General features: G+C 53.7%; 1 protein-coding gene across 1 annotated transcript; it reads left to right on the top strand.

The window, feature by feature from the left end:
• The first annotated feature begins 1728 nt into the window (after positions 1–1728).
• Positions 1729–26811, top strand: GIPC1 (GIPC PDZ domain containing family member 1). Its single transcript, XM_007069166.4, has 7 exons — positions 1729–1884; positions 6615–6947; positions 7311–7496; positions 13249–13429; positions 22252–22364; positions 22773–22854; positions 23587–26811. The coding sequence occupies exons 2-7, from the start codon at positions 6666–6668 to the stop codon at positions 23736–23738; spliced, it is 996 nt and encodes a 331-aa protein (XP_007069228.2). The 5' UTR covers positions 1729–1884; positions 6615–6665; the 3' UTR covers positions 23739–26811.

Below are 26811 nucleotides of genomic sequence, written 5' to 3'. Positions count from 1 at the left end.
CAGACAAACTACATACAGTGGGTGGAGGAAGCAGTATAACAAGCAGAGTGAACTATGTGAGAACAGCAAACATATCAGTTTCATGAGTTGTTTTTATTTTGGGTGGGTTTAGCTAGGAGGGGATCAACTAGATGGGAAGGGAAGGGGGAGGGCAAGAGAGAAGAGGTGTACGTGTCCAGCTAGGATGAAAAAATGGGGCAGGGAAAGAATGTTGGAGCAAACAAACCCTCAGCATTCAAGCACAGAAAATTCACTAAAAGCTAAATTTTATTATTAAAAGTTCACTTTAAAAAGTGTCAGGTAGTTAAAAGTGCCTATTATTGTAAGCTTTGAAATGCAAAACTGTAATGTCACAACCTTGAATAACTGCATCCCACCTGTTTCTAATATCTGCTGGAACAAAAGGCACTAGCTACCAAAGTGAGGGAATGTCAAATGCACACCTCCCTTACTAGCTTGCAAACAGTACAATTATTTGTGTGTATTACAGTAGTGGCTAGGAGCCTCCAGCTACAAAATGGGAACCTAGTCCATCATGTTGGGCAGTCAAAGTCAGTTGAAGATGGGGCTAGCCAAATCGCTTCCTTGTGTACTGTTGCCCATGAAACGTACATGCCTTAACTGCATCAGCTGGATGATCAGGGGATCTTTGACTAGGAGCCCCAGCCCACAGACCAGTTTTCAGAGTAGCAGCCGTGTTAGTCCGTATCCGCAAAAAGAACAGGAGTACTTGTGGCACCTTAGAGACTAACAAATTTATTAGAGCATAAGTTTTCGTGAGCTACAGCTACAGTTCACTTTATTGGATGCATAGAATGGAACATATAGTTATATATATATATATATATATATATATATATATATATATACACACACAGATAAGTTGGAAATTACCCTACAAACTGTGAGGGGCTAATTAGTTAAGATGAGCTATTATCAGCAGGACCCCATTGTACTATATGCTGTACAGCCTCTGAACACTCAGTCCCTGCCCCCAAAGAGCCAAAAATCAGATAGATAGACACAGACAGGCAAAAGTACAGGGAAGCAGTGACCTGAAGTAAGAGCTCTGTGTAAACTTGAAAGCTTGTTTCTTCCAACAGAAGTTGGTCCAGTAAAAATATTACTTCACCCACCTTGTCACTCCCATTCTGGGACCAACATGGCTACAACACTGCAAACAAGGAAGCAAAGAGACAGTATTGGTCAGCATGCTAGGCTGTGGACTCTGGTCATTTTGGGGATAGGAGGGGACAAAGCACCTGGTACAGGTAGTCCGCCAATACCTTTGCTTGCTAATTTCTGCTTGGCTAGTTTCGACCTTACCTTCTTGCTTGTGATTGGCCAGGGGAAGCTGCTGGGGCAGAAGTGGTTAGGAGGCATTTGCTGCCAGCTCCCCTCCTTCTTCAGGTTTCAGAGTAGCAGCCCTGTGAGTCTGTATCCGCAAAAAGAACAGGAGGACTTGGGGCACCTTAGAGACTAACCAATTTATTGGAGCATAAGCTTTCGTGAGCTACAGCTCACTTCATGGGACCCTTCTTCAATAATATCTCGCTATTCCACCTCTGAATGGTATCTCCCACTCTCCCTAGGGCTCCTAGGTGGTATCTCCCCTCCCCCCCCATCTCCTGGGATGGTCTCTCCCCTGCTGTTTGGATTGGACGCTTCCATTGCACCGTGGATCCGGAACCTGCCCGCCCAGCTCCCCTCCCCGTCCTGCAGAGCGAGCTGTGATTGGCCAGCGGGTCTGCGCGGTGTGCTGTGATTGGCTAATGGGCTCGGCGATGCTCCCGCCTTCCCTCCCTCCCCGAGCGACAGGCCCCGGCTGCGCCCGGCCGGAGTTTGGAGGAGGGTCGGGACCGGCTCTGTGGGGAGGCGGACGGGGTGAGTCGGGGGGGTGGGGTCCAGCTCTGAGGGGGGATGGGAGCGGGGTTGGGGGTCTAGCTCTGAGCGGGGATGGGAGCGAGGGGGGTCCAGCTCTGAGGGGGGATGGGAGCGGGGTTGGGGGTCTAGCTCTGAGCGGGGATGGACGGGGGGATGGGAGCGAGGGGGGTCCAGCTCTGAGGGGGGATGGGAGCGGGGGGGGGGGGGTCTAGCTCTGAGCGGGGATGGACGGGGGGAGGTGCCCGAGGGTGGGGGGATGGGAGCGAGGGGGGTCCAGCTCTGAGGGGGGATGGGAGCGGGGGGGGGGTCTAGCTCTGAGCGGGGATGGACGGGGGGAGGTGCCCGAGGGTGGGGGGATGGGAGCGGGGGGGGGTCCAGTTCTGAGACGGGAGACGGGTGGCCTCAGCTTGGAGGGGGATGGGGAGGTCCCCTGGCTCCAGCTTTGGGAAGGGGATGCTGTGGCTGGCAATGGGGTTCCAGCTGGAGTGTGTTTGAGGGGGTCAAGCGATGTGCGAGAGGTGTGGGGGGGGTGCCGTTGCTGTGCCCTTAAGGGGGGGCATTGGTGGCACGGAAGGATGGGGGTGCCCCCTGTGGGGTTTATGCCGGGGAGAGGCAGAGGCTCACGGTACGTGTGGGATTCACTGAAGGCTATGAAGCAGTGGGAATAGTACCCAGGAGTCCTGGCTCTCAGTACCCTCCTGTAACCACCATACAGAGCTCCCCCTCCCCGCTTTGTGCAAATGCATAGGGGTCCCAGCCCTGCAGACTTGTGCAGGATACAATGCATGTTTGAGGTGCTGGGCTGTACTTGGAGACCAGGGACAACAGTTAAAGCAGGAAACTGGGTGCCAGGTCTCCTGGTTATATTCACAGTGTCATCGTCAACTCCCTGTGTGACCAGAAAGTCTTGTTTGTACTCAGTTTCCCTATTTGGAAAATATGGGTAAAGAGACTTGGGAGCCTGGGGGGGTGAGTGGGGATTAATTGATGTATGTCTGAAGCACTTTGAATTCTGCTGATCAGAGGTTCTAATATAGAGATGGGCAGTGTGGAATCTCCAAATGCCCATGCAGAACGGGGGGCAGCACCCTGTAAATTAGGCTTGGGTTTGATTTAGGTTTTTCTCCACACACACCCCCCCTCTCCCTCCTCCGTGTGAAAGATCAAAAGGTTCTGACTTAAGTTCAAAGTTTGCTGTGCAAAATCTACTGGAGATTCCCCATGTTTGCTTGTCTATTTAGTATCTTCTAGCCTGTTCCTCCCCTTACCTTTTCCTATCTAATGAAGGCAGGTGGTGAGAGGTTTGCAGAGGAGTGTCTGGTGCATAGTGCAGCAACGGGAACTAACATCACCCTTTTAGGTGTTTGTTTCTCCTCTGAGTGTGGCATGGGGGCAACACAGTGAAGACTACAAATGCTACAAAACAAAAGAAATAATCATTCCTAGTGTTGATCATCCCTCAAATGAGTTCAACAACCTCTACTGTCTGAGGAGTCAGGGAAAAACACAGCAGCCTTTCTACTACAGGTGGTAAACCACTGAATTAATTATCCCCCAAATCAAATCCCACTCCATGGTCATTCGGGCTCCCAGAGAATGGTGGGGAATGCTTGGGTAGGTGTGTTCACTGAGGGCAGCGGGTGCTGCTCCTTCCCTGCATCTGCTGTTCTAGCTCTGGCGGATCATGTTATAATCTCTTGTCAGCCAGGCTGGGGATTAGTTTTCTCTCACTGCCACAGAAAGGTACTAGGGACTGCTGGGGTTTGCAGCACTTGCAGTTTAGCGGGAGGGGTGGGGGGGTGGGTGGGAAGAGATTAGTAGAAGTTCAATATGCATGGTTGAGCAGCCAGAGCCCAGTCACTGAATGCATAGAATTCCCTCTATGTCCGTGAACAAAACTATCCATGTGTCATTTTGCCCTTCAAATTCCCGAATTGCCAGGTGGTGCTGAATTAAGCCTCACGTGAGAAGTAGGGAAGTATTGCTCTCCAATTTCAAAAGGGAAAACTGAGGTACCTTTTGTGGGGATGTATGTGAGGGGAAAGTGACTTGCCCAGCATGTTAGTGAGTTAGGCTGGAACTGGGCATCTGAACTGAGATCTCCTGAGTCCCATGTCTGTGTTTTAGCCACAAGATCAGTCAGGACATACAAACATGCACACGGTGCCCTACTTTTACTGGGCAATTTGAGAATCCTTATTTTTTATCCCGTCTGATGCCTCTAGGCCCCCCACCCAGCTCTGTCACCACAGAGGGGTCACTAGTCACAAGTTCCTGGGGCAGGAAACTGCTGCCACTTTAATGGGCAGCACCATTTGTTATCTCCTTCCACTTGGCAGCAGATGGCCCCAGACCCAGCAGCTGGGGAAAGCCCCCTGAGCATTTCCAGCCATCAAATTTCCTTATTCATCTGAATTGTGAATCTTTTTTTTTTTCCTAACAACTTTGCCCTAAAGTTCCAAATGCTCATTAGTCATTCTGTATTTACTTAGCAAACGCTCTGCAATCTAGAAGGGAATAGCTTCAGCCTCTGCTGAAAATGCAGCCACTTCTGTGGTGGAGCGTAACAGTTGTTCAGCTGCTCGGTCCGTATGCACACAAACAAAACAAGTGTCTATATAATGTCTTTATGGTATTAGCATTTCAAAAGCTGGGCAGGATAGCTGCAAACGGAACTCTAGTTCCTCCCTAAATGCAAAGACAGGACTGTGAATAGCTGTACAAGGAAGTAGTAGAGCAGATACTGGCAGTGTTGTCCTGCCTGCCCCACAACTGTCGGTTGTGTGTTAGACAAATAAGTGATCTGCCAGTTCTGGCAGGTGCAAAAGTTAGGCATAAAGAGGTAGTAGCTCTAAATTGATTTAAGTGAGTAATACTCTGAAGTTGAAACTTTAAAATAGGGGGTCAATTTATCTGGCCACTTGGGTCCTGTAAGAACTTGGCCTCCTGCATTTTTTTTTTTGTTTGCTCTTTAGAATAGTTTGAGTTAGTTATGGTAGGCCTGGCCATAATAAGACAGGCATTCAGTGCTGAGTCTGTCTGAGCAGGAGGTCTCAGCTGAGTCCCAAGATCCCCAAACAGGTGTGGTGCTAAATGGCTGTTTAGCACCAGGAAGTGAAGAACCATGTCCCAGGAAACTAGGATTTAAAATGGGCAAAGAGGGCTAGGGTAAGTTCTGGCTCTGTGAGAGTGATAGACACAGTGAGACAGGAAGCAAAGAGCTGGAGGTGAAACTAGTAAGCATAAGGAAGAGGAGGAGACAGGGAAGGGAGGAAGTAGGGGAAAGACCGATGTGGGCACAGAATAGGGTATAAGGAGGATCCTGAGTGAGCTGGGCAGCTAGGGGGAGAACATGGATGTAGAGAAATTCTGCAGCATGAGCTGAATCCTCTCTTGGGGAGTGCTGTTAGGAGCTGTGGGTTCTGGGCTGGGTGAGGGGGATGGTGGGTGGTAGCTCTGGAGGCATCTTTCTGCCCTGGGTGGTGCTGGGATCCATTGGTCTGAGCAGGTTCCTGACATGGAGTAATCACTGACAGGCTTGGCTGAGTTCCTCTGCCATTACACCCTCTGAGGAACGCCCAGTAGCCGGTTTCTCTGCTCTGAATCAGCCTGCCAGGGTGCGCTCCACCCTCATTCCAGAACAGAGACGTTGGAGGCTCCGGGTCTGGAAGGACTCCCGCCGAGGCCTCCCCTTCCTCCTCCATGTACTTGCTTCAGGGGTCAGGGCATTCCTAGCGAGCAGCACCAGGATCCTCAATCCTGCTGAGCCCCTGTGGAATCCCACTTCCCCTGGGAGTGTGCTTGGAGTGTAAGGGTCAGTATTCATGTCCTGCTGTGGCAGCAAGGAAAGCTCTGTGGGCCTGACATGGATTTTTCTTTGTCTGGGAGGCAGTTGGGCTGGCATTTCCCTGTGGTTTGCTCTCTGCAGTACTCTGTCGTCTCTGCTTGCCAGCAGGGCCTGGGGGTTTTACTTTGTTTCCAGGTGGCAACTACACTGATTTTTATTTTTTACTTTTAAATCATTACTTGGGGTCAGGCCCAGTGGGTGTTTTCTGCCTCCCCAGCAGCTCAGCCCTGAAGAGCAGGACTCCGGGATTTATACTTTTCATTCTCTGCCCATACCCCACACGCACTGCCGCACTAGGAATCGTGTGAACAGCCCAGCACCACTGGTATCAGAAATGCTGCTTCCCCTGTGTTGGCTAGTGGAATGGAGATGCAGGGCCACTGCTAAGCCATGAGATCACTTGATGCTTACTCATTAGACAGCTTTGTACTGAATGTGTTTTCAAAGCAGGCTAGAAATACCTATGGCTACTTCTCTCTCCATAACTTAGAGCTGTGCATGGGGGTCTGGCAGGAGCTGCCACTTGACTGCTGGCTCCCAGCAGGAGAGCACTGGTCTGGGGCTGTACAGTAGGTCTTGGGGGAGGTAGGCAAGGGGCAGGGAGCTTCCAAAGCTGTCACTCCTCTTTTTACATTATTCTGGTTAATTTTAAAAGTGGCTAAAGCCATGCAGATGAAACAGAATTGAAACAGGCTTTGTCACGCCACAAGTGTGACTCCCCTACCTTTCAGGCTCCCTGATCTGGGGCTGGATTGGAGCTGATGCCCTAGAGGAGGAATGCTGCATGTCCCATTCCCTGACACCCTGTCAGCCAGTACTCCTAGGTTTTTGTTGTTGATTCCAGTGCCGATTTCCTACCATCTTTTCCCTTTGCTTCCTACAGATCTCTCCTGTGGGTGACTGAAACTCCCTGCTGTCTGGCCACTCCTCCCTCATGCCGCTTGGACTAGGCCGCCGGAAGAAGGCCCCTCCGCTGGTGGAGAATGAGGAGGCTGAACCCATTCGTGGCAGCTTGGGTGGGGTGGAGGTGGGCAGTGGTGGCAGTGTGGCAGCCCTGCAGCCCGGCCTGCCACCGCCTCCTGCCAGCCTCCGCCCTCGACTGGTGTTCCACACTCAGCTGGCCCATGGCAGCCCCACTGGCAGGATCGAGGGCTTCACCAATGTCAAGGAGCTGTACAGCAAAATTGCAGAGGCTTTCAAGATCCCACCAGCTGAGGTAGGTGCTGAGCACCCAGGCTGCAGGGTGGGGAGCTCAAAGAGGATGCCCTGTAGCCTGGCAGTGTCTAGCCAGTCAGTGGGGTGGGCCCTCTGCGTTGGTGCCTTCTCTGGCTTCGTGGGCCAGCATCCTGTGTCAGGCTGTGCTGTGCCCTTGGCTTTTTGCAGGTCAATGACTCTGGGCTCAGTGGCTATATGCACTCTGAGGTCTCTGCCCAATTGGTTGAGCCCAGTGGGGCTGGTGCTAGAATCCTGACATAACCTTGGGGATATGGGGCCTTCCCAGCAGAGATGCTGAGTGGGCAGTGGGGGAAGCTATGGTCCCCAGAGTTCCTCACTCTGTATCTCTCTTCCCGCCTCCCAGGTGATGTTCTGCACCTTAAACACCCACAAAGTGGACATGGACAAGCTGTTGGGTGGCCAGATCGGTCTGGAGGACTTCATCTTTGCACACACGAAGGGCCAGAGGAAGGAGGTGGAGGTCTTCAAGTCCGAGGAGGCCCTGGGCCTGACCATCACTGACAATGGAGCCGGCTATGCGTTCATTAAGGTACAGATGACTGACCTCTGCTCACACCATCCTAGTGCCCAGGAGGCCCTGTCACTGGCTGATTGGACTGTGGGTGGGGTGCATATTCTGAGAGGAGGGGTGCTCCTCCCAGACACACACTGTGGCGTCTTATCTTGCTCCTTCCCTTCCTATCTGTCTCTCCATCCCCAGAGAGCTGCAGTATGAGCCCCCGAGCACCAGCGATGCTGTGGGTCTTTCTGGGAGAATAGAAACCTCAGCAGCAAACCTGATCACGTGGCGCTCCTAGTCCCAGAGACTCTGAGCCATGTGAACAGTCATACTGGACCAGACCACTGGTCCATCTAGCCCAGTATCCTGTCTTCCAACTGTGGCTGGTGCCAGATGCTTCAGAGGGAACAAACAGAATGGGGCAATTTCAAGTGATCCATCCCATCGTCCAGTCCCAGCTTCTGGCAGTCAGAGATTTAGGGACACCCAGAGCATGGGGTTGCATTCCTGACCATCTTGGCTAATAGCTATAGATGGACCTATCCTCCATGAACTGATCTAGTTCTTTTTTTGAACGCTGTATAGTTTTGGCTTTCACAGCATCCACTGGCAACAAGTTCCACAGGTTGACTGTGTGTTAACTTTGTTTTAAACAAGTTGCCTGTTAATGTCATTGAGTGACACCTAGTTCTTGTGTTATGAGAAGAACTAAATAACACTTCCCAATTCACTTTCTCCACTGGTCATGATTTTATAGACCTCTGTCATATCCTCCCTTAGTCGTCTCTTTTCTGAACAGTCCCAGTCTTTTTAATCTCTCCTCATATGGAAGCTCGCTATCCCCCTAAATAATTTTTGTTGCCCTTCTCTGTACCTTTCCCAGTTCTAATATATCTTCTTCGAGATGGGGCAACCAGAAATGCACCCAGTATTCAAGGTGTGGAGGTACTGTGGATTTATATAGTTGCAGTATGTTATTTCCTGTCTTATTTTCTGTCCCTTTCCTAATGGCTCCTAACATTCTTTTTAGCTTTTTTGACTGCCACTGCACATTGAGCAGATGTTTTCAGAGAACTATCCACGATGACGCCAAGATCTTTCTTGCGTGGTAACGGCTAATTTAGACCCCATTATTTTGTATGTATAGTTGGAATTATGTTTTGCAATGTGCAATACTTCGCATTTATCAACATTGAATTTCATCTGCCATTTTATTACCCAATCACCCAGCTTTGTGAGATCCCTTTGTAACTCTTTGCAGTCAGCTTTGGACTTTACTCAAGATAGTTATTTTGTATCATCTGCAAATTTTGCCACCTTACTGGTCAATCCTTTTTCCAGATCATTTATGAATGTTGAACGGTACAAATCCTTAGGTAAATAGCAGGGTCCCCCTTCTCCATTGTGAAAAATGACCATTTATTTCTACCCTTTGTTTCATATCTTTTAACCAGTTAATGATCCATGACAGGACCTTCCCTCTTATCTCATGGCTACTTACTTTGCTTAAAAACCCTTGTCAAAGGCTTTCTAAAAGACCAACTGTACTATATCAACTGGATCACTGTGGTCCACATGCTTATTGACCGCCTCAAAGAATTCTGATAGAATGGCGAGGCATGATTTTCCTTTACAAAAGCCACGTTGACTATTCCCTCACATATCGTGTTCATCTGTGTGTCTGATCATTCTTTTCTTTACTCTGTTTTCGACCAGTTTGCCTGGTAGTAGAGTCAGGCTTACTGGCCTGTAATTGCTAGGATCATCGCTGAAGCTTTTTAAAAAAATGGATGTCTCATTAGCTGTCCTCCAAATATCTGGTCCAGAGGCTGATTTAAGTGGCAGGTTATATACCACAGTTAGTTAGTTCTGCCATTTCATATTTGAGTTCCTTTAGAACTCCTTGATGAATCCCATCTGGTCCTGGTGACTTATTGCTGTTTGTTTTATTTATTTGTTCCAATAGCTCTTCTATTGACTCCTCAGTCTGGAACAGGTCCTCAGATGTGTCCCCTAAAAAGAATGGTTCAGGAGTGGGAATCTCCCTGACATTCTCTGCAGTGAAGACTGATGCAAAGAATTCATTTAGCTTCTCTGCAATGGCTTTGTCTTCTTTGACTGCTCCTTTAGCACCTTGATCGTCCAGTGGCCCCACTGATTGTTTGGCAGGCTTCCTGCTTCTGCTGTACTTAAAACAATTTTTGCTGTTAGTTTTTGTGTCTTTTACTAGTTGCTCTTCAAATTCATTTTTGGCCTGCTTAATTATACTTTTACACTTGACTTGATAGTTTTTCTTTTTGTTTTCTTCAGTAGGATTTAACTTCCAATTTTTAAAGGATGCTTTTGGCCCCTAACCGCCTCTTTTTACTCAGCTTACAGCTCTTCCTGCTTCCCGTCCCCTACTCTGACCCAAACCTCACTTGGAGTCATTCTCTGAAGGAGCTAGGGAATCAGTGCACCCATCCCTTCCTAACCTGAGGCTGCCCCAGTCCTTTCTCCTGCCTTGTCACTTTCTCACATGCTCTGTGTCCCAGATGGTTTTCCCAGGTGCTAGGAGCTGCAGCAGTTCCCTCAGAGGCAAAGAGACCCCTTTGTGCCCCCATAGCACAGTGATAGTGACATCCCTGATCAGACTCTAAACCTCCAAGTAAATGAGAGAGGCCCAAACTAGTGGATCCGATGGAAAGAATAGAGCCCTGCCAACAGAGCAGGCTTTGGTATTAGAGCACAAATCCTCTTTGGAATCTTACAAAAGATCCCCTGGTACTGTGGTGCATTCGCTAATTCTCAGCTAATGACCTTCCCTAAGAAGCTTCAATTCCAGAGTCTAAATCACTGCAGTGGTGCAGTATGGCTGTTACCCAATAGTTGGCTGCATTACAGCAGTGGCTGAGGTGACTCGTTTATAGAGCCAGTCTCAAGTGCTCTGGGTAGAGGTACAAGGGAGCCTAATTAAATATTATTGAGTTAATAAACAAGATGTGTAGACTCTGCAGCAACTCCAGCTGGTAAAACCAGGACTGTCCATCATCATGCCTCCTAATGCCATGGTCTTTTGTCTCATGGTGCCATTTGGTTAGTGGGAGGCGTTGGGTTTCTAGGCCCTTGTGAAAGGATGTATGATTCCTAGATTCCAAGGCCAGAAGGGAGCATTGTGATCTAGTCTGTCCTCCTGTAAAACACTGTCCAGAGAACTGCCCCGAAATAATCCCCAGAGCAGATCTTTTGAAGAACCTTCCAGTATCGACTTAAAAATGTTCAGTGATGGAGAATCCACTAGGAACCTTAGTAAATTGTTCCTATGGTTAAATGCCCTCACTGTTAAAAATTTAACCTTTATTTCCGGTCTGAATTTGTCTAGCTTCAACTTCCAGCTATTGGGTCATGTTAGACCTTTCACTGCTACACTGAAGAGTCCATGATCAAATTATTTGTCCACATGTAGGTAATTTACAGACTGTAATCGAGTCACCCATTAAGTGTATCTTTGTTAAGCAAATAGATTGAGCTCCTTGAGTCTGTCGCTATAAGGCAGGTTTTCTAATCCTTGTTGCGGCCCTTCCCTGACCCCTCTCCAGTTTTTCAACATCCTTCTTGAATTGTGGATATGGACCCAGGATTCCAGCGGGGGTCACACCAGTGCTAAATACAGAGGTAAAATAACCTCTCTGGTGCTCCTCAGGATTCCCTTGTTTATGCACTGCAGGATGGCATTAGCCCTTTTGGCCACAATTTTGCACTGGGTGATCATGTTTAGTTAATTATCCACCTTGACCCCCAAATCTTTTCAGAGTCACTGTTTCCTAGGATAGAGTCCCCTGTTGTGTAAGTATGGCCTACATTTTTTGTTGTTGTTGTTCCTAGATGTATACATTGAGACACATTAAAACACACAGTGCTTGCTTGAGCCCAGTTTACCAAACGATCCAGATCACTCTGTTCTAATGACCTCTCCTCTTCGTTATTTGCCATTCCTCATTTTTTTTGTGTCCTCTGCAAACTGTCAGTGATGATTTTGTTTTCTTCCAGGTCACTAATAAAAACGTTAAACAATATGGGGCAAGAACTGATCCCTGTGCAACAAACTAGGAACACACCTGTTTGATGATGATTCCCCATTTACACTTACTTTTTGAGACCTATCAATTAACCAGCTTTTAGTCCATTTAAAGTGTACCATATTAATTTTGTAATTCTAGTTTTTAAATCAAAATGGCATGCGGTACCAAGTCAAATACCTTAGATATCTCAGTATATTATGTCAACACTATTACCTTTATCGACCAACTTGTAATCTCATTTAAAAAACAAATCAAGATAGTTTGACAGGATCTATTTTCCATAAACCCATGTTAATTGGTATTAATTACATTGTCCTCCTTTAATTCTTTATTAAGTAAATCCCATATCAACTGCTTCATTATCATGCCTGTGATTGGGCATATAACTACCCATGTCACCCTTTACCCAGTCTTCTGAAATTTTCCCAGTCTTCCAAGACCAATTGAAAATCAACATTAACCGTTCAGTGAGCTTCTCAGTAGCTCTATTAAAACTCTTGGTTGCAAGTTATCTGGACCTGCTGATATTAAAATGTCTGACTTTAGTAGCTGCTGTTTTAACATTCCCCTGAGATACTAGTGCAGTGGAAAGAGTGTTAACCTAGGATATTAATACATCATTATTTTTTCCACAAATACAGAACATAAAAATTTGTTCTCTTCTGCCTTTTCTGTTTTACTATTGATAAAAAGAAAAGGAGTACTTGTGGCACCTTAGAGACTAACCCATTTTGTTTTGAGCATAAGCTTTCGTGAGCTACAGCTCATGAAAGCTTATGCTCAAATAAATTGGTTAGTCTCTAAGGTGCCAAAAGTACTCCTTTTCTTTTTGTGAACACAGACTAACACAGCTGTTACTCTGAAACCTTTACTATTGATGATTCTCTCATTTCCATCTAGTAATAGATCAATATTGTTAGCATTATTTTTGTTCCTAATATACTAAAAAAAACCTCCTTCTTATTGTCCTTAACTCTGCTGGCGATAGATTCTCCTTGACTCTTTGCTTCCATTTTCAGTTTTCTACAGTTCCTAACTTCTGACTTATATTCCCTTTCTTTTCTCCTTTCTTCCATTTGTTACATTATTTCTTTATTTTTTTATAGCTGTTTTCACTTCCCCACTAAACCAGGTCATTCTGTAACCAATACAGTCTTCTTCCTCAATTGTGGCTTTATGGCCATCGGGTAATGTTCTTAAACCCAGTCTTCCTCTCAGCTAATGTGGCTCATAATTGTTTTCCGCTTTGGGAAACTGGCCCTTCTAAAGCACCGAGTATTTATATCACTGGTCTGGATTTCATTCTGTTTGTATTTTATAAATATGATCAAATCATGATCCCTTGTACATAAGTCACCATTAATGTGCTAAGGAAGGACCAAGCTTGTCCTTGTGTGTGAGACTAACTACAAAGGGAAGGCCCTGTGGCCTGATGGGAGCCTGGGTTCTGTTCCCTGCTCTGCTGCTGACTCGCTCTGTGACCCTGGAGATGTCTCTGTGCTTCAGTCTCAATTGACCTGTCTTATGGGGTTCTGGGCAGCTTTGCTGAATACAAAGGGCTGTGCACACCCCTGTGCTGAACGGCAGTAGAGCAGAGAAAGTGCTGCTGTTCACACTCTCTTGTCCAAGTGCATCTTGCCCTCCTGGAAGCTGCGGGGAGAAAACTGCCCCAGGACCCGCCATCTGTGCTGTGAGCCAACCAGCCTGTCTCTTGCTTGTAGAGGATCAAGGAAGGGAGCGTCATAGATCGGATCCAGGTCATCAATGTGGGCGACATGATCGAGTCCATCAACGGACAGAGCCTCGTCGGCTGCCGGCACTACGAGGTTGCCAAGATGCTCAAGGACCTGCCCAAAGGCCGCACCTTCACGCTGAAGCTTACAGAGCCCCGGAAGGCATTCGGTGAGTGAGCCCCACAGACTGCACTGGGCAGATGAGGCGGGGTGGCCACTGGCAGGCTCAGGACAGTTGGAGCATGAGGCCTGTAACAAGTTGGTTCCACCCGACATGTGTAAAACGAACACGGTAGGTCTCAGTCCAGGTCCTAGTAGGGCAGGTGTCCCTGGCTCATGGCTAAGTAACTGGCTCCCCTTGTTGGCAGCCAAAGCAGAAAGGACCAAGCACGCCACAGAGACTGAGCTCCCCCATCTCTCTAGACGGGCCCGCTCCTGTGCGGGGGGCGGGGGAGGCCCGGCAGCAGGGGGTGGTATGTTTGCCATTGGCCCTGCTGAGACCTTCAGCCTCCAAGGCAATTAGTCCAGCACAGAACGCACTGGGCTTTGTTTTGCACGTTCTGTCCTTCCTCCTTCAGTGAGGAGTCGCATTGGGTGCTTATCTGAGAGCGCCTTTCATCATAGCCCAAAGGCCCAAGCTCTGCTGGCTGTTGTGGGCACTAAGGGCCATTACCTTCTGTCCTACTCGGCCATTAAATGGGAGGTGGGGAGGGGCTTTGCATCAGGGTTTTCCAATCTGCGGGTCGCCGGAATGTTTCAGAGGGCCACACGGTGGCTCTGGTCCCATGGGTCTGGCTGGGCTTGCCTCCCTCGAGCTGCTGCTGCTGCTGCAAGGTGAGTGCAAGGTGGCTCTGCAGCCTCCTTCAGGGCCACCCCAGCCAATGTGCTGGGTCACAACAGGCCCATCGACATTTACAAATGGGTCCTGAGCCAAAAAAGGGTGAGACCTGCTGCTTGAGGTTTGAGTGACGTGTCCTGTGGCGTGGTGGCCAGCAGGTGGCACTGTAACCTCACTGCAGCTCCTAGCCAGATGGCCTGTGCACAGGGTTGGTTGAGAGGTGGGTCAGTTCTGTTGCTTAATTTCAGGGTAGGGCTTCACCAGCCACGTTACTGCAAGGAACCCTTCCTCATATTGCAAGAGGGAAAAGGAGGCTTCTGCCATGCAAGGCAGACGGGATCTGGAGATTCCTGTAGCTACTGAGCCTACAAGTGGGCCTTCAGGCAGCCAGCCTGTAAAGCTGACCCCTTTCTGCTTGGACTTGGGGGTAGGTGGCCCTGCCAAGGTATCTGTGAATGACCCTCTGTGTACTCAGTGATGAGAGGAGGCTGCTCACAGGACAAGTGGGAGGGGCTGACTCTGCCTTGCAGATCTGCACCCTCTTTCTCTTCACTCCCTCCCCACTCCCCCCCCATCTCTATGGTGGCCTGAGGAAAGGAGTCTGTACTCACTGTCCTGAATTTCACTAAGCAAACAGGCCTGTTTCAACCCCAGCAGCTGGCAAGGTGAAGGCTCTCTCCCTACTGATCCCTCAAAGCACAGGGCTTTGAGTGAAGCCTGGGGAAAAGCTAGGTCCCCAGGATGGTGCTGAAGGCCAGGGGGAGACAACTTGGTTCCGGGCTGGACTGTTCCAGCCCCTGTGTGTGTTATCCAGTGCTGGCCTTGTCAGTGGCTCCCCAACGTACCCCAGGGATGGGGATTCCAGCCCTGTCAGCTCTATTCCGCGCAGACTCCCTCTGATCACAGTGCGACCTCACCCTCTGTCTGTGCCGCCTTCTCCGAGAGTCCTTGATTCCGGATTCCTTGGCTGTTGGTAGCACCTTCAGACTGAGGCTCTCCAGGTGCTCTTCAAATGCTGCATGAAGCCCCGGGCTGGGTCATTGTTGCTACCCTCACATTGCCCCAGATCACACCGAGGCAGTGGCAGTGTGGAAGCAGAACCCAGGAGTCCTGGTTTGCCAACCTTAACCACTAGGCGGCGCTCCCTCCCTGAGCAAGGGATAGAACCCAGGAGTCCTAGCTCCCAGTCTCATCACTTTCCCTGCTGCTGGTGTCTCAGTTCATTCATCCACGAGGTCAGCCTGCCACTACGAATTCCTTCCTCCTTGAGTGACTCACTCTGATCTGGGAAGGAAGATCATTTTCACTTTATTTCCTCCTTGGCTTATACTTCTCAGCCCACATACACATCCCTGGTTTCTGGAATCTGGCAACTTTCTTCTCCCCTCCTTCTACCGGGTACCAGCTGCATCTGTTCATCTCTGGCACTTCGGGAGCCCTCACACCAGCATCCGTGCCCCTGTTCATTCCCTGCAGTTCCTTCCATGCTAATTAGTGACAGCTCCGTGGCACTGGCTGTGCACGTGAACGTTAGGCTCCTCTGCTCGGCTCTGCTGGAGAGAGACCAGGTGCCGATGCTCGCTGGCTCTGCTTTGGCGAAGCAAATGTGAGAAAGCTAAACTAAGCTCGGTCCTGCCAGCCCTGTGCTCTGCTGCCTGGACCCCCAACTCACTGGCGGTTCAATCCAGCCTCATAACCTGCCCTGCCTTCCAGTGCGCACGGGACCCTCTGCACGAGGCGTGAGGGAAGAAAAGCTCCATGCTGTTCTCTCAGAATGCCGGCAGCTAGAGCGCAGGGAGAGCGCCGCTAGCTGCCAAGAGTAGACTGGCTTTTCACCTCTGGAGCTGCCAGAGGGAGACGTAACTTGGGAGGGCCGGGGTAGATCTGATAGTATCCAGCAGAGGGCAGCAGTGGGTGCACCCCAACCTGGGTGTTACAACCTGTTTGCAGGTCATGCTTGATTCTAGGAGAGGGCGGGGATGTTCTGCGTTCCATCAGCCTGGCCTGAGGGACCGTGCGGCGTCCATTACAGGTCTTTCTCCTGGAGGTGGCCTCCTGGGTGCACCCTTCTACCCCTGCCGTGTCCCCCTTACTGCTCTTGACAGCTCTTTTGTGCTTCAGGGCCCTGGTCCAGCTCGCGGGCTCTTGCCGAGGACCCAGATCACCAGCTCCTTGCACAAATGCACAAGCAGCCTCTTGTCCTCTGATCGAAGCAGGGAGGTGGGGAACTGGTTCATCCTATGCTGGCCCTGTTCAGTTCCCACCTCCTGTTGAAACCCACCGGAGAGGCATCCGCCCGCTGGGCTCTGTGCCAGCCCTGGATCACAGGACTGGAGGGAACGCTGTGAGAGCTGCTGATAGGGAAAGTGCTGGCCTCTGGGGAAGAGCTCTAGGCCAGCTCACTTCATTTGTTCCCCTCTATGGGCAACCTGGAGCAGCCTCTTCTTTTAACCTCTCTCGCTGGCTATTTCTAGCTCCCCGGACTAAGTGGCTGTTATCCCCCATTGAGAGTGCTCAGGACCTTCCCCGTGATCTGGGCAGGGGCCAGCCCCCTGCCCCGGCTGGGGAGACTGGGGAGAATTCTCTCAATGCTCTTGAATGAGACTAATGTACAGGCAGCACGGTTGTGCCCGCGCCCCTCCATCCTCTTTGCAGCACCTCCTACCTTCTCCCTGCACACATCCCTGCTGCTACCCTCAGCCCCCCCCACATACACAGACCCCCTGCTTCTCCAGCCCTGGGCTTCCCCCCACATACAGCCTTGCAGGTGCCCCTCAGCCCCCACCCACAGACCCCCTGCTTCTCTAGCCCTGCAGGTGCCCTTCAGCCCTGGGCTCCCCCCACACACAGCCCTGCTGGTGCACCTCAACATCCTCACACAGAGCTCTGCCAGTACCCCTTGACCCAGACCCCCTGCTTCTCCAGCCCTGGCCCCCTCCCCCCACAGCTCTGCCAGTGCCCTTGCTATTCCAGTCTTGCACTTATTAGACTATGTTGGTCATGTGACCTTCTGCGGCTCCTCTGGTCTCCACGCTTTGCCAGCGCTGGAGTCTTGGCGCAGACATGCCCTGCTCTCCCCTCCCATGCAGGCTCTGTGCCCTGTCCTGCCCGCTGCTTTGCTGTGCATGACTGGAAAGGCTGTTCTTTCTCTTGGCTGTGAGCTCTAGGGCAGAGGCCAGAACCCCAGCCTCCCCATGTGAGGCAAACTACTCCTCCCTGTCTGAAAGGAGCCAAGCTTTCCTGGAAAGGCAAGGGAGTGTCTCTGCATTCCCAGTTTAACACAGCCACCCCCTCCCAGCTTTGGGGGAAGTGGGGGGATGACAGGAAGCCAGGAACACCTGGAGCTCCATCCCCACTACGAGCCAAGCCCATGTTCCCGTTAGCAGAGGCAGAACAACTGGGCTTCTGTGCTGGGGCCAGGCTGGTCTTGCTCAGTGCTGTTCCCTGCCCTGTGAGGGCTCTAGCAGGGAGGCGGAGGCAGGCTGACCTGGGGGCCAGTGACCCCTCTTCCCATGGCTTCTGGATCAGTGATTCTCTCTGTATGTTGGGGGAGAATAGATGCAGGGGTGAAAGTGGGCCAGTACGGTGTACCAGTAAGAAGTGGCCGCCGGTACCAGCCCATACGCAGCCCATGTTAAAGCTCTGAATAGATGGAGCGTGGGGTATGAACAGCGCCCGCCAATGATAGCCCCAAAACGGAAAAATCCTCCCTATCTTTTGGCCCAGAACAATCTCAAATCAAGATCTATTGACACAGTGCAGCCAAGAGGATCTGAGCACCATCATTGCCAGGAGGTGTTGGAGATGGATTGGCCGTGTGCTTCAGACAGAAACTGATTCCATCACCAGAGTAGCAATAAGATGGACACCTGAAGGCAAGTGAAAAGGAGGCCGCCCGAAAACAACCTGGCGAAGAGCTGCGGAAGCCGAGCTGAAAAACCTGGGGCACAGCTGGGGAACCACTGAAAGACTTGCCAGAAACAGGCAGGAGTGGAGGAGCTTCGTCACTGCCCTAAACGCCAGAGGCAGAATAGGAACGTGGTGGTGGTGATGGCCCCTCCCTGTCACCCTGTCCTCCGGGTGTATGGTAGCCAGGCGTCCCAGGGGTCTTAATGGCATTCAGCATCCACCCAGCAGAACAGGGGCTGCTCAGTGCCTGGGGCTGCAGGGACAGTGGCTGTGTGGGCACCCAAGGGGTTATGCCGGCTCTGGGCCAATCGCTTTTTACATCATCTCTGGTCCTAGTGTAGATGGGGGCCGGAGGTCTCTTGGTTGTGATCTCCTAGAAGTCTGCCTGCACGGCCCACACTTGGCCGGGGCACAGAGCAGCCTGCGCGGCAGTGTCTGGCGCCGTCCTTTCCCCACAGGTGGTGCGTTGGCTCTCAAGGCTTTGGCCTGGCGTCTGTGCATGAGGCACACACGCGGCAGGGTGGGGTGCCGGCCCGGCACGCCATCCTCTGATTGCGGCTCCAGCCCAGACACGTTGATGTGGCTGGAGGATATTTGAGTCTGAGTCCAGAGCCTTTCCCTCTCCCGTAGCCCATACTGTGCTAACCACACTGGTAATGGGCGGGGTGTCATGGCTCCTCCAGCCCAGCCGCTGCCAGGCTGTGGTGGCCGCTGCTGCTCCAAGGAGTTCTCCTTGGAACGTGGGAAGGGAAGCAGTGTTTTCCATAAGAGACAGACGCTAGTGTGTGCTTGGAGGGGCAAGGAGCAGCTGCTAGGGCCAGCGCCAGAGAGCTGGGGAACAGGTGCACGGGACTGTAAATAACCAAGCAGTGCGTTCCCCCATGAAACTCCTGTACCCCAATGCACCAGGCAGAGCAGTTCTAGCTGCCTTACAAACAGTCGGGGGAACCCGTACCCTCTCGTGTCCCTGGTGCTAAGGCATCCACGCCCCATGCTGCAGGGCCACGGGATCCGCTCTTGGAGGCAGAGTCCTGGGAGGAGTTGCATATGGCCCCCAGGCTGTACCTCGCCTTCCTGAGAGACTTGTGACCGTTGGACACGTCCACAGTGTCTGCTTCCCTCCTCTCAAAAATCACCCCAAAACCCCAAAGGGGGTTCTAGCTCTCATGTGACCCAGGCAGTGACTGCTGGCTGACTCTGCTGACAGCCTGAGACTATGGCTAACCGGGTGCAGGCGAGTGCTCACTCCTCAGTCCAGTCTCCCGGTGGTGTCGTCTGCAACTGCCAGCACTGCACTTCTGTCTCAGCGCCAACTTTCTGTGGTGGAGGCAGGGTGGGAATTGGGAGGTGGGGCAGGGGGAAGAAGAGGGAGAGAAGCCGAGAGCGGAGGATGGGGACAGGAGAGAAGCACAGGGCAGAGAGCAGTGGCCTAAAGAGCAGAGCATTTATTGCCATGTTCGGTGAGAAAGCACTGAATATACAATCCCCAACAGTGCAGTTGCCACAAAGGCCAGACCGTCCCCGTCTCTCCCAGAGGGAAATCTGTAGATCAAGGGAAGAAGTGACTTCAAAATGAACGCCCTGGGCCAGAACTGAACGTGGCATTCTGTCTTCCACACCGAATGAGCGATACATCAGCCCTAGAGCAGGGGTGCGTCTGCCTCAGCTTGCTCCCCTCGCTTGGCATGGGAGGGTGAATAACCAGCTCCCCCGCCCCTTGCGTCCTGGCAGCAGGGCACCCACAAAGTCATCTGGGCTCCAATCTGCTGCAGAAATTTTTTTTTTAAATGGGGCATGGGGGAGGGGCAAACCAAAGTTTCTTGAGGGGTTTCTTCACAGCCACAGCTGTCGAGCCTACCCGATAGCAAGGACATCTGCCGGAGTCTGCAGGCAGCCTGACGCGGGAGCTCGTTCGTCGCCGACGTTTATTGAGGACGCTAAGTTACCAGTCTCGCTGCTGCTCACTTTGGCAGACTCATCGGGCTGTCCTCCTCCCGGGCCGTGGGCCACAGCAGCAGAGAACTGGGTAGCGGGAGCTAGCCTTTGCTGAGGTTTGGACTGAGGAGTTCAGGCCTTCCCCTGCTCCGCATTTAATGTCCTCTCTGCCCCTGCGCGAAGGGCATGGGGAGGTGGAAAAGTGGCAAAGCACCAGCTGCCTCCAAAAGCTTTGCCCGGGCAGGCCACGAGGAGTGTGAGGGCAGCATGACATGGAATTTAATGCAGAAATAAATAGGGGCTCCTACAGCGGTGTGTACAGCCTGCTGTATTGGGCTGGGGCAGTGAGGTGGGGGGAGCCATGTTGCTGCATGTGTCCCCATCTTCCTTTTCCCCAAGCTGCCGTCCCTCGCCCCCGGCTCAGCACATCCAGGGCCTCTCATCCCATTTGTGAAGGACAAACTGCAAGTGAAGCAGCCTCTGAAGAGCCTACGATGAGAAGGGACCTCCTGCACCCTGCGAGTGGAGCCCCTCTTGGATAATTCTTGCCCCGCGCCTGCCCCAGCATCCATGCTCCACATACAGGATCTCTGCTCCCATGGCCGGCACCCTGGCTGCATGGCCTTCACCCTCCGCCTCCAGACAGCTCTAACAAGCAAGAAAGCGGGGGCCCTCAGACTCCTCCCTCCCCCCCCCCCGCACTTGGGGGCACCTCTTTGGCACAGCAACTGGGCTTTGGGAATGTCATTGAGAGGCAGAGAGGAGACCATGGCTAGCAGGAAGGAATGGATCCAGGGGCTGGTAGGAAAAGGAGCACAGCAGACTGCTCTCCCGTGCCCCTTCTGGCAGGGACTGAGCAACACACAGCCCGGTGCCTAGGCATTTATACCATATTCCTGCTGCCATCTGTGTCTAGCGTGGGCGTTTTAGGGAATGGGCTCAGGGGACCCCTCCCCTGTATGTCAGAAGCAGGAAAGTGGCTGATCTGATGACATCTTCCCAGATTATTTTTACTTCGTGGGACTGTGGGAAACATCAGTGGGGCTGGATCTCCCCAGCACACAGTAAAGATTGGCTGGAGAGGCGCATCACAGGCTGTTAACCCTTTGGCAGCCTGCAGGTCCCCTCGGCCCTGGCAGCTGTTGTTCTAACTGGCCTGAATAGAGAGTCTCTTTTAGAAACACAACAGCTGGGTTGGTTGCCCCATGAGGGTTTTAATGGGATGATGCTGAAGCAGCTCAGTCCCTTGTGGGGAGAGGAAACGGAGTGACCAGTGCCGTGTATCGGCTCAAGGGGACTGGGCTGTCCGGGGGCAATGTTGGCCGCTCCGGAAGTGCATTGGAACAGAGGTCCCTGCAGGCGTGGGAGCTGCTGCAGGATGCACCACGGCTTCCCTGGGGATTCCAGGCTGCCCAAGGGCAGGAAGAAACTGATCACATACTGGAGGAAAGAGGAGCTTGTGGGATCCCACACTGCTGCTGGTAAGAACTAGACCCACCCAGGAGACAGAATGGCCTGGAGTGGAAGGCCTGGGGGTTCCATGAGGCTTGCACTGTGGCTTCTTGTCCCCATGCCTCGGTTTCCTATCTGTGAAGCAGGGATCCCAGCCCCCTGCGAAGCAAGAGCACATCCCTCTGCTGTGGAGTATGGAGACCTGACCCTCCAAGGGCTGCGCTGCCTTGCCGAACGGAGGTCTCGCACTGCGCCCATTGCCTTGCCGTGACTGCCAGGGGTCCCGTCTCTCCCCCACCCCCGCGCATCCCTGGTCCCACATGCTGATCTCAAAGTGCCTCTGCCATCCCGTGTTGTCAAACTGACGCAGTTGAGTCTTGTGGGTCCGAGCCCCACCCTGTGGGACCCAGCAGGGCAGATGGGGGGAGGGGAAGGCAGCTCTGCAGCTTCCTGGGGTGGATGTTACTGCAAACAGCCTGAATCCCAACCTGCAGCATCTTCTCCCAGCCCCTGGCCATCCTGGCCCTGGGCTCCCCTCCACCAGCTCCACTTGTGCCCCTCAATCCCAGTCCCCAGCTATCCCGGCCCTGGGCTCCCCACACTCTGAGTTGGGACTGAGGCATCAGCACAACGCACACTACCCCAACCCTGGCTGCCTCCCAAGCACACCCTGCCTGCTGTGCCCAGGTGGTGGTGTCTGATACCTGGCCCCACTTCCTGCTGGAGGGTGGCTGCCCATTTGGCTGCACCGGTGCCTCGGGCTGGGCTGAGATTCTGGGCTGCGAGGCCAGCGTGCTGACTGCCCCCCCACCACCTCCGGCGTGGTCTCATGGGGTCGTCTCCTTGCTGTGTTTCAGATATGATCAGCCAGCGGGCTGCAGGGGGCAAGCACAACAGTAGCTCCCAGCTGGGCACTGGCAGAGGGACCCTGCGGCTGCGGGCCAAGGGGCCTGCCACCGTGGAGGAGCAGGTAGGTATCAGCCCTTGGGAGCCTTTCAGTGTTTGCTTGGGCCCTGCCCTCTGCCCAGAGAGAACTGCGGGTGGGGAGCCAGAGCAGAATGAGAGGGGAGCTGAGGTCCCAGCTGTCCCAAGAGTGGGGAGGGGACAGGTCCTCCATGTGGGGCCGCTCTCCCCCACTACGATCCTTGCACTGCACCTGCTTCCCAGTCTTCTCCCACAGCCCTGTCAATGCCCCTCAATCCCAACACGCAGCCCACTGCTATCCCAGCCCTGGCCCCCAACACCCACACCCCTCTGCCCAAGAATGGGCGGGGTTGGAAGAGGCTTTAGAGGGCCCCTCTTTTCCCATGGGTTCTGGGTTGGGGGGGAGCTATATTTTTGCCTTGGTCTCCTGCTCAGCAGCTCTCCTGCCCCCCAGCTGTCTGCGTTTGAGGAGAGGGCCATTGAGAAGGTGGACGATCTGCTGGAGAGCTACATGGGCATCCGCGACACAGAGCTAGGTGAGTCTCCTGCCAAGCAGCCCCCAAGTCACCCTGGGGCTGGGTGCCCAAAGCATCGGGGTGTTGGGGGAAGGGTTGCGTCACGGTCCGCCAGTATGGGAATCCTTCCTGGGCAGCTTGGGAGCGCCCTGCTGGGAGAGGCCCAGGCTGGATTTGCTAGTAGCGCCCCCCACAGCCAGTGCTCCTCCCCTGCTCCCTCCAGCGCCCCTGCCTGGAGGGGCTGGGACTGGAGTAGCTGGACACTCCCCAGCAGTTAAGTGCCAGCTCTGCTGTTAGTGGCCCAGAGGCCTGCATCCCTCATGTGCAGCATTGAGTGTGAGGAGAGACGTCTCCCCTCTCTGAGAGGTGAGCAGGGCTCTCCTGGGGGCACAGAGCAGCATTTCAGGGGTTACTGTGGAAGTGGCAGCTACAGCAGGCTTGTCAGTGTGCTCTGGGAAGCAGGGCAGGGCACAGAGAGAGCTAATCAACCCTGCAGGCTCTACAGGCTAGTGGCTCCCAGGGCTCCCAGCTGCCGTGCCTCCTCGGCCGCTCCTGTCAGCCAGGGCTGTGGGCAAGAGCAGCGCGTTGGCGCTGGGGCTCAGGGTGTCTAGTGCTCCTGGCAAGGGCACAAAGCATTGGCACTGTCGGTGTGAGTGGTGGGATAGCACTAGGACTGGCACGTCCAGCCACAGGTAACGTTGTGGCAGTGAACGCTCCTCATTACCCTCCCTCCCCCGTCTCTGCTCTCTGTAGCTGCCACCATGGTAGAGCTGGGGAAGGACAAGCAGAACCCCGACGAGTTCGCTGAGGCGCTGGATGAGCGGCTGGGTGACTTTGCCTTCCCCGACGAGTTCGTCTTTGACGTGTGGGGCGCCATCGGGGATGCCAAGGTTGGGCGCTACTAGGACTCTGCTGTGCCCACACTGGATCTGCTGTGCCCTTGGGCTGGGCGAGGGAGTGCTGGGCCGCTGCCTTCATGTGGACCAGGGGGTAGGGGATACACCACGGGCCCGGCTCCAGCACCGCTCTGGCAAACACTCCAGCTCTGGCTCCTCACCCCTCCCCTCCACCCGGGGCTGTGTGTGCACCTCACTGTAGGCAGCCCTTCCTGGGGCCGTGCGGGAGTCGGGCTCAAAGCCTCACTCTTCTCCTCTCCTCCCCTCCCCCCCCCCAGTGCTAGTGTTGGCAGAGGGGACAGCTGCTGGGCGTTAGGGAGCAAGAAGCTGAGCCATTGTGTGCCCCTGGGGAAGGCTGCAGGGATGGACAGGCCCTTGGGGGTGCTCCCTCCCTGGTCCTGGGGGGCAGCAGGGGAGTGAGGGGGCCCCTTTTCTCTTCTGGGTGCTGGTCAGGAGATGGACAGGATTCCCAGCTCCTGCACTGCTCCCTGGGGTGGAGCAGGGTGTGTGTCCTGGCAGGTGCAGGGCCTGGCACCCCTATCCCCTCTTCAGTCAGCAGGGTAACCTGGCCACTGCCAGGGAGTCCCTTGGCGCAGCATCCCGCCGGGGCAATAACCCCGGTGCCTTTAAACTAACCCAGCTGCCTGTGTTCCATGTGTGGGTGTTTGCGAGCAGAGTGCCGCCCCCCGCCCGCCCCCCACCTATATGGTACACCCACCCCACTGCCTGTCAGCACTGATCTAACCACTAACGGGAGCGAGGCTGCTCCGGGCAGGCTGCGGATGGCAGAGTGCCCGCACCAGCCTGCCCACTCCTCCCCGAGGGCATTCTCAGCTCACTCCAGCTCCCTGCCCTGCTGCTCTGTTGGTACTGTGCTGCCCTATCCCTTCACGTGCTTTAATCCTTCCTCCTCCCCAGGCTGGCGGGGGCAGGCAGCATGGGGGGGCTGCGGACCGGCTCCTCGGGTGGTTCTGCAGCCCCGAGCAAGGTTGAGATCCCTAGTTCCCCTCAAAGGCAGTGTGAGACTGGGAGCTGCTGTTAACTTGAGGGGGGGTGGCTAGCTCCCATCCCCTCCTCCTGCTCCCCTGTTACCCTCCCTGCCCCACTCAGGGGAAAGGAATCAACAGCCTGCAGTGCCCCCTGCTGGCAGAGACCTGGCTGGGGTAGCTGGGAGCTCCCGCCCCCTCTGGCAGAAGCTGTCTGGTGTGTTCAGGCTCTGTCCCAGCTGAGCCCCATCACCCTGAGACCCACTCCTCTGTTTACCTGCTGCCGGAAAGGCTTCTTTGTGGGGCAGTGGGGCCATGCCCCACCTACCATAGTAGAATAGCCCCAGGATCGGTCCTGCTTCTTGGGACTGCTCCCCCCCCCTTTAGGGAGGGTGGGCTGGGGGGAAGGTCCCCCCTCCAGCTACAGCCCCACCTGGTGCAGCAGCATTCTTCGGGAGCCGCTCAGGAATGACTGGGCATCTCTTGTCATGCATCTGTTCCTGAGGCTGGAGCCCTGCGCTCCCCTAGCTGTATGGTTCACATCCCACATTCAAAGCAGCTGGTCTCTGCTGGCTTGCGGGCAGCGGGTGAGTGTGACGGGGCGTGTCCCTTAGCTCTCAGACAGCCAGGCAGCGCCCACCCCCTACTGCTGCCCCTGGAGCATCGCTGCCCTGGGGGGTGGTCAGAGGGTTAAATCCACCTGCTAAAAACCACACTGAGCAATCAGGCCAGGCAACAGCCCTGTGCCAGTCAGGGGCCTGTTCTATTCACAGCCCCCCAGCCCACCTTTCCTTCCCACGCATCTACCCTCCTCTCCATTCTCGGGGGGGGGGGGGGGGGAGAGTTTGAATTGTCTCCCCACCGGAGCAGGTGCACCAGACCCTTCAGGTTGTATACACCACTGGGTCTTGTGGTGGGTTTCCCAGCTGATCTAGGCTCGCTCCTCTGGCTCAGCCAGGGTCCCTTGCCTGCTTCATGCTGCTCTGACTTCCTGTGTAAAGAGATTATCCCTGCCCCCCTATTCGGGGATGCCCTCCTCCCTCTTTCCCTCCATGGCTCCAGCATTGGCCCTAGTGTCCCATCTGTAACCTAGGCAGGTGGGTTAATGATCTCTCCTAGCGTTTACACTCTGTGATGATTAATTGCCCCCGGAGCCCATTGTGGGGTTTCGCTCACCACTCTGAGCCTGTCATAACACTGTCCTTCCCAATCCCCTCCGCAGTGCCCCATGTGTGGATGCGCCTAACACGTCCCTCTCACACCTTACTCTGAGTGAATCCCCCACTGCACCCATTGGGGTGGGGTGAGCTGACACACACAATGCTGAATGGCTGGGGTCCCCTTGGGCTGGCTTGGAGTTTTTCAAGATCCTTCTCTAAAAGAAGCCCCACGGTTGAGTGGCTGGATCAGGACTCCTGGATTCTATCTCTGGCTCTGGGAGGTGGGGGGGCCCCTACGGATTAGACCAGGGGCGTTTGAGCCCAGGACTCCTGGTTCTGTTCTCAGCCCTGCCTCCACTTCTCACCCTTGGGCATGTCCCTCCTCTCTCTGTCTTGTCTTATCCATTCACTCTGGATCGGACTGACCTACCTCGCAGGGCGGGTGTGAGGACACGCAATGTTTGTAAAACTCTACGTGCTGCAATATTTATATCCCGTCCTGCCCCGTTCCCGGGCTGCAGGCTGGGAGCCCCAGAATTGCTCCCTGCCCCCCAGCTTCTTCAGTCACTCTCCAGCCCTCAGGCACCTACTGTATCCATGACACTAAGCCCAGCACTGGTGCTTGGGCCTGGGCCCCGGCTCAGAGGGGAGTGGGCAAAGCACGGGACTTGGAGAGGGTGGTTCCATTGCAAGGGGCTCCAGGCCCCCAGGGTGGGGAGTGACCCCCTGCTGAGCAGGACATGGTCAGGGTCTGGAGTCCCAGAGAGCAAGGCCCCTGTCCCCCCACTCATGCTGTGATGGAAGTGAGCTGTGACCCCTCTGCTGAACCCCAGTCCCTTGGGAGCTGCTGACAAGGGGCAGACCCCCCCTCCTCCCAGGGCCTATTTTTGTATTTTACCTGTAAAGCATCTTTAACATAAAAATATATCGACTCTA

This window comes from Chelonia mydas, chromosome 20 (genome assembly GCF_015237465.2).
Source record: "Chelonia mydas isolate rCheMyd1 chromosome 20, rCheMyd1.pri.v2, whole genome shotgun sequence".
NCBI classification, from domain to species: domain Eukaryota; kingdom Metazoa; phylum Chordata; order Testudines; family Cheloniidae; genus Chelonia; species Chelonia mydas.
Note: the sequence above shows the minus strand (reverse complement) of the source record. Positions and strands in the feature narration are given on the sequence as shown.

Excerpts from the sequence above, each read along its gene's own strand:
- GIPC1 (XM_007069166.4), top strand. The coding sequence starts at position 6,666 with ATGCCGCTTGGACTAGGCCGCCGGAAGAAGGCCCCTCCGCTGGTGGAG. Across the intron at positions 6,948-7,310 it reads TCAAGATCCCACCAGCTGAG|GTGATGTTCTGCACCTTAAA; the intron begins GTAGGTGCTGAG and ends CCCGCCTCCCAG. Across the intron at positions 13,430-22,251 it reads AGAGCCCCGGAAGGCATTCG|ATATGATCAGCCAGCGGGCT; the intron begins GTGAGTGAGCCC and ends GCTGTGTTTCAG.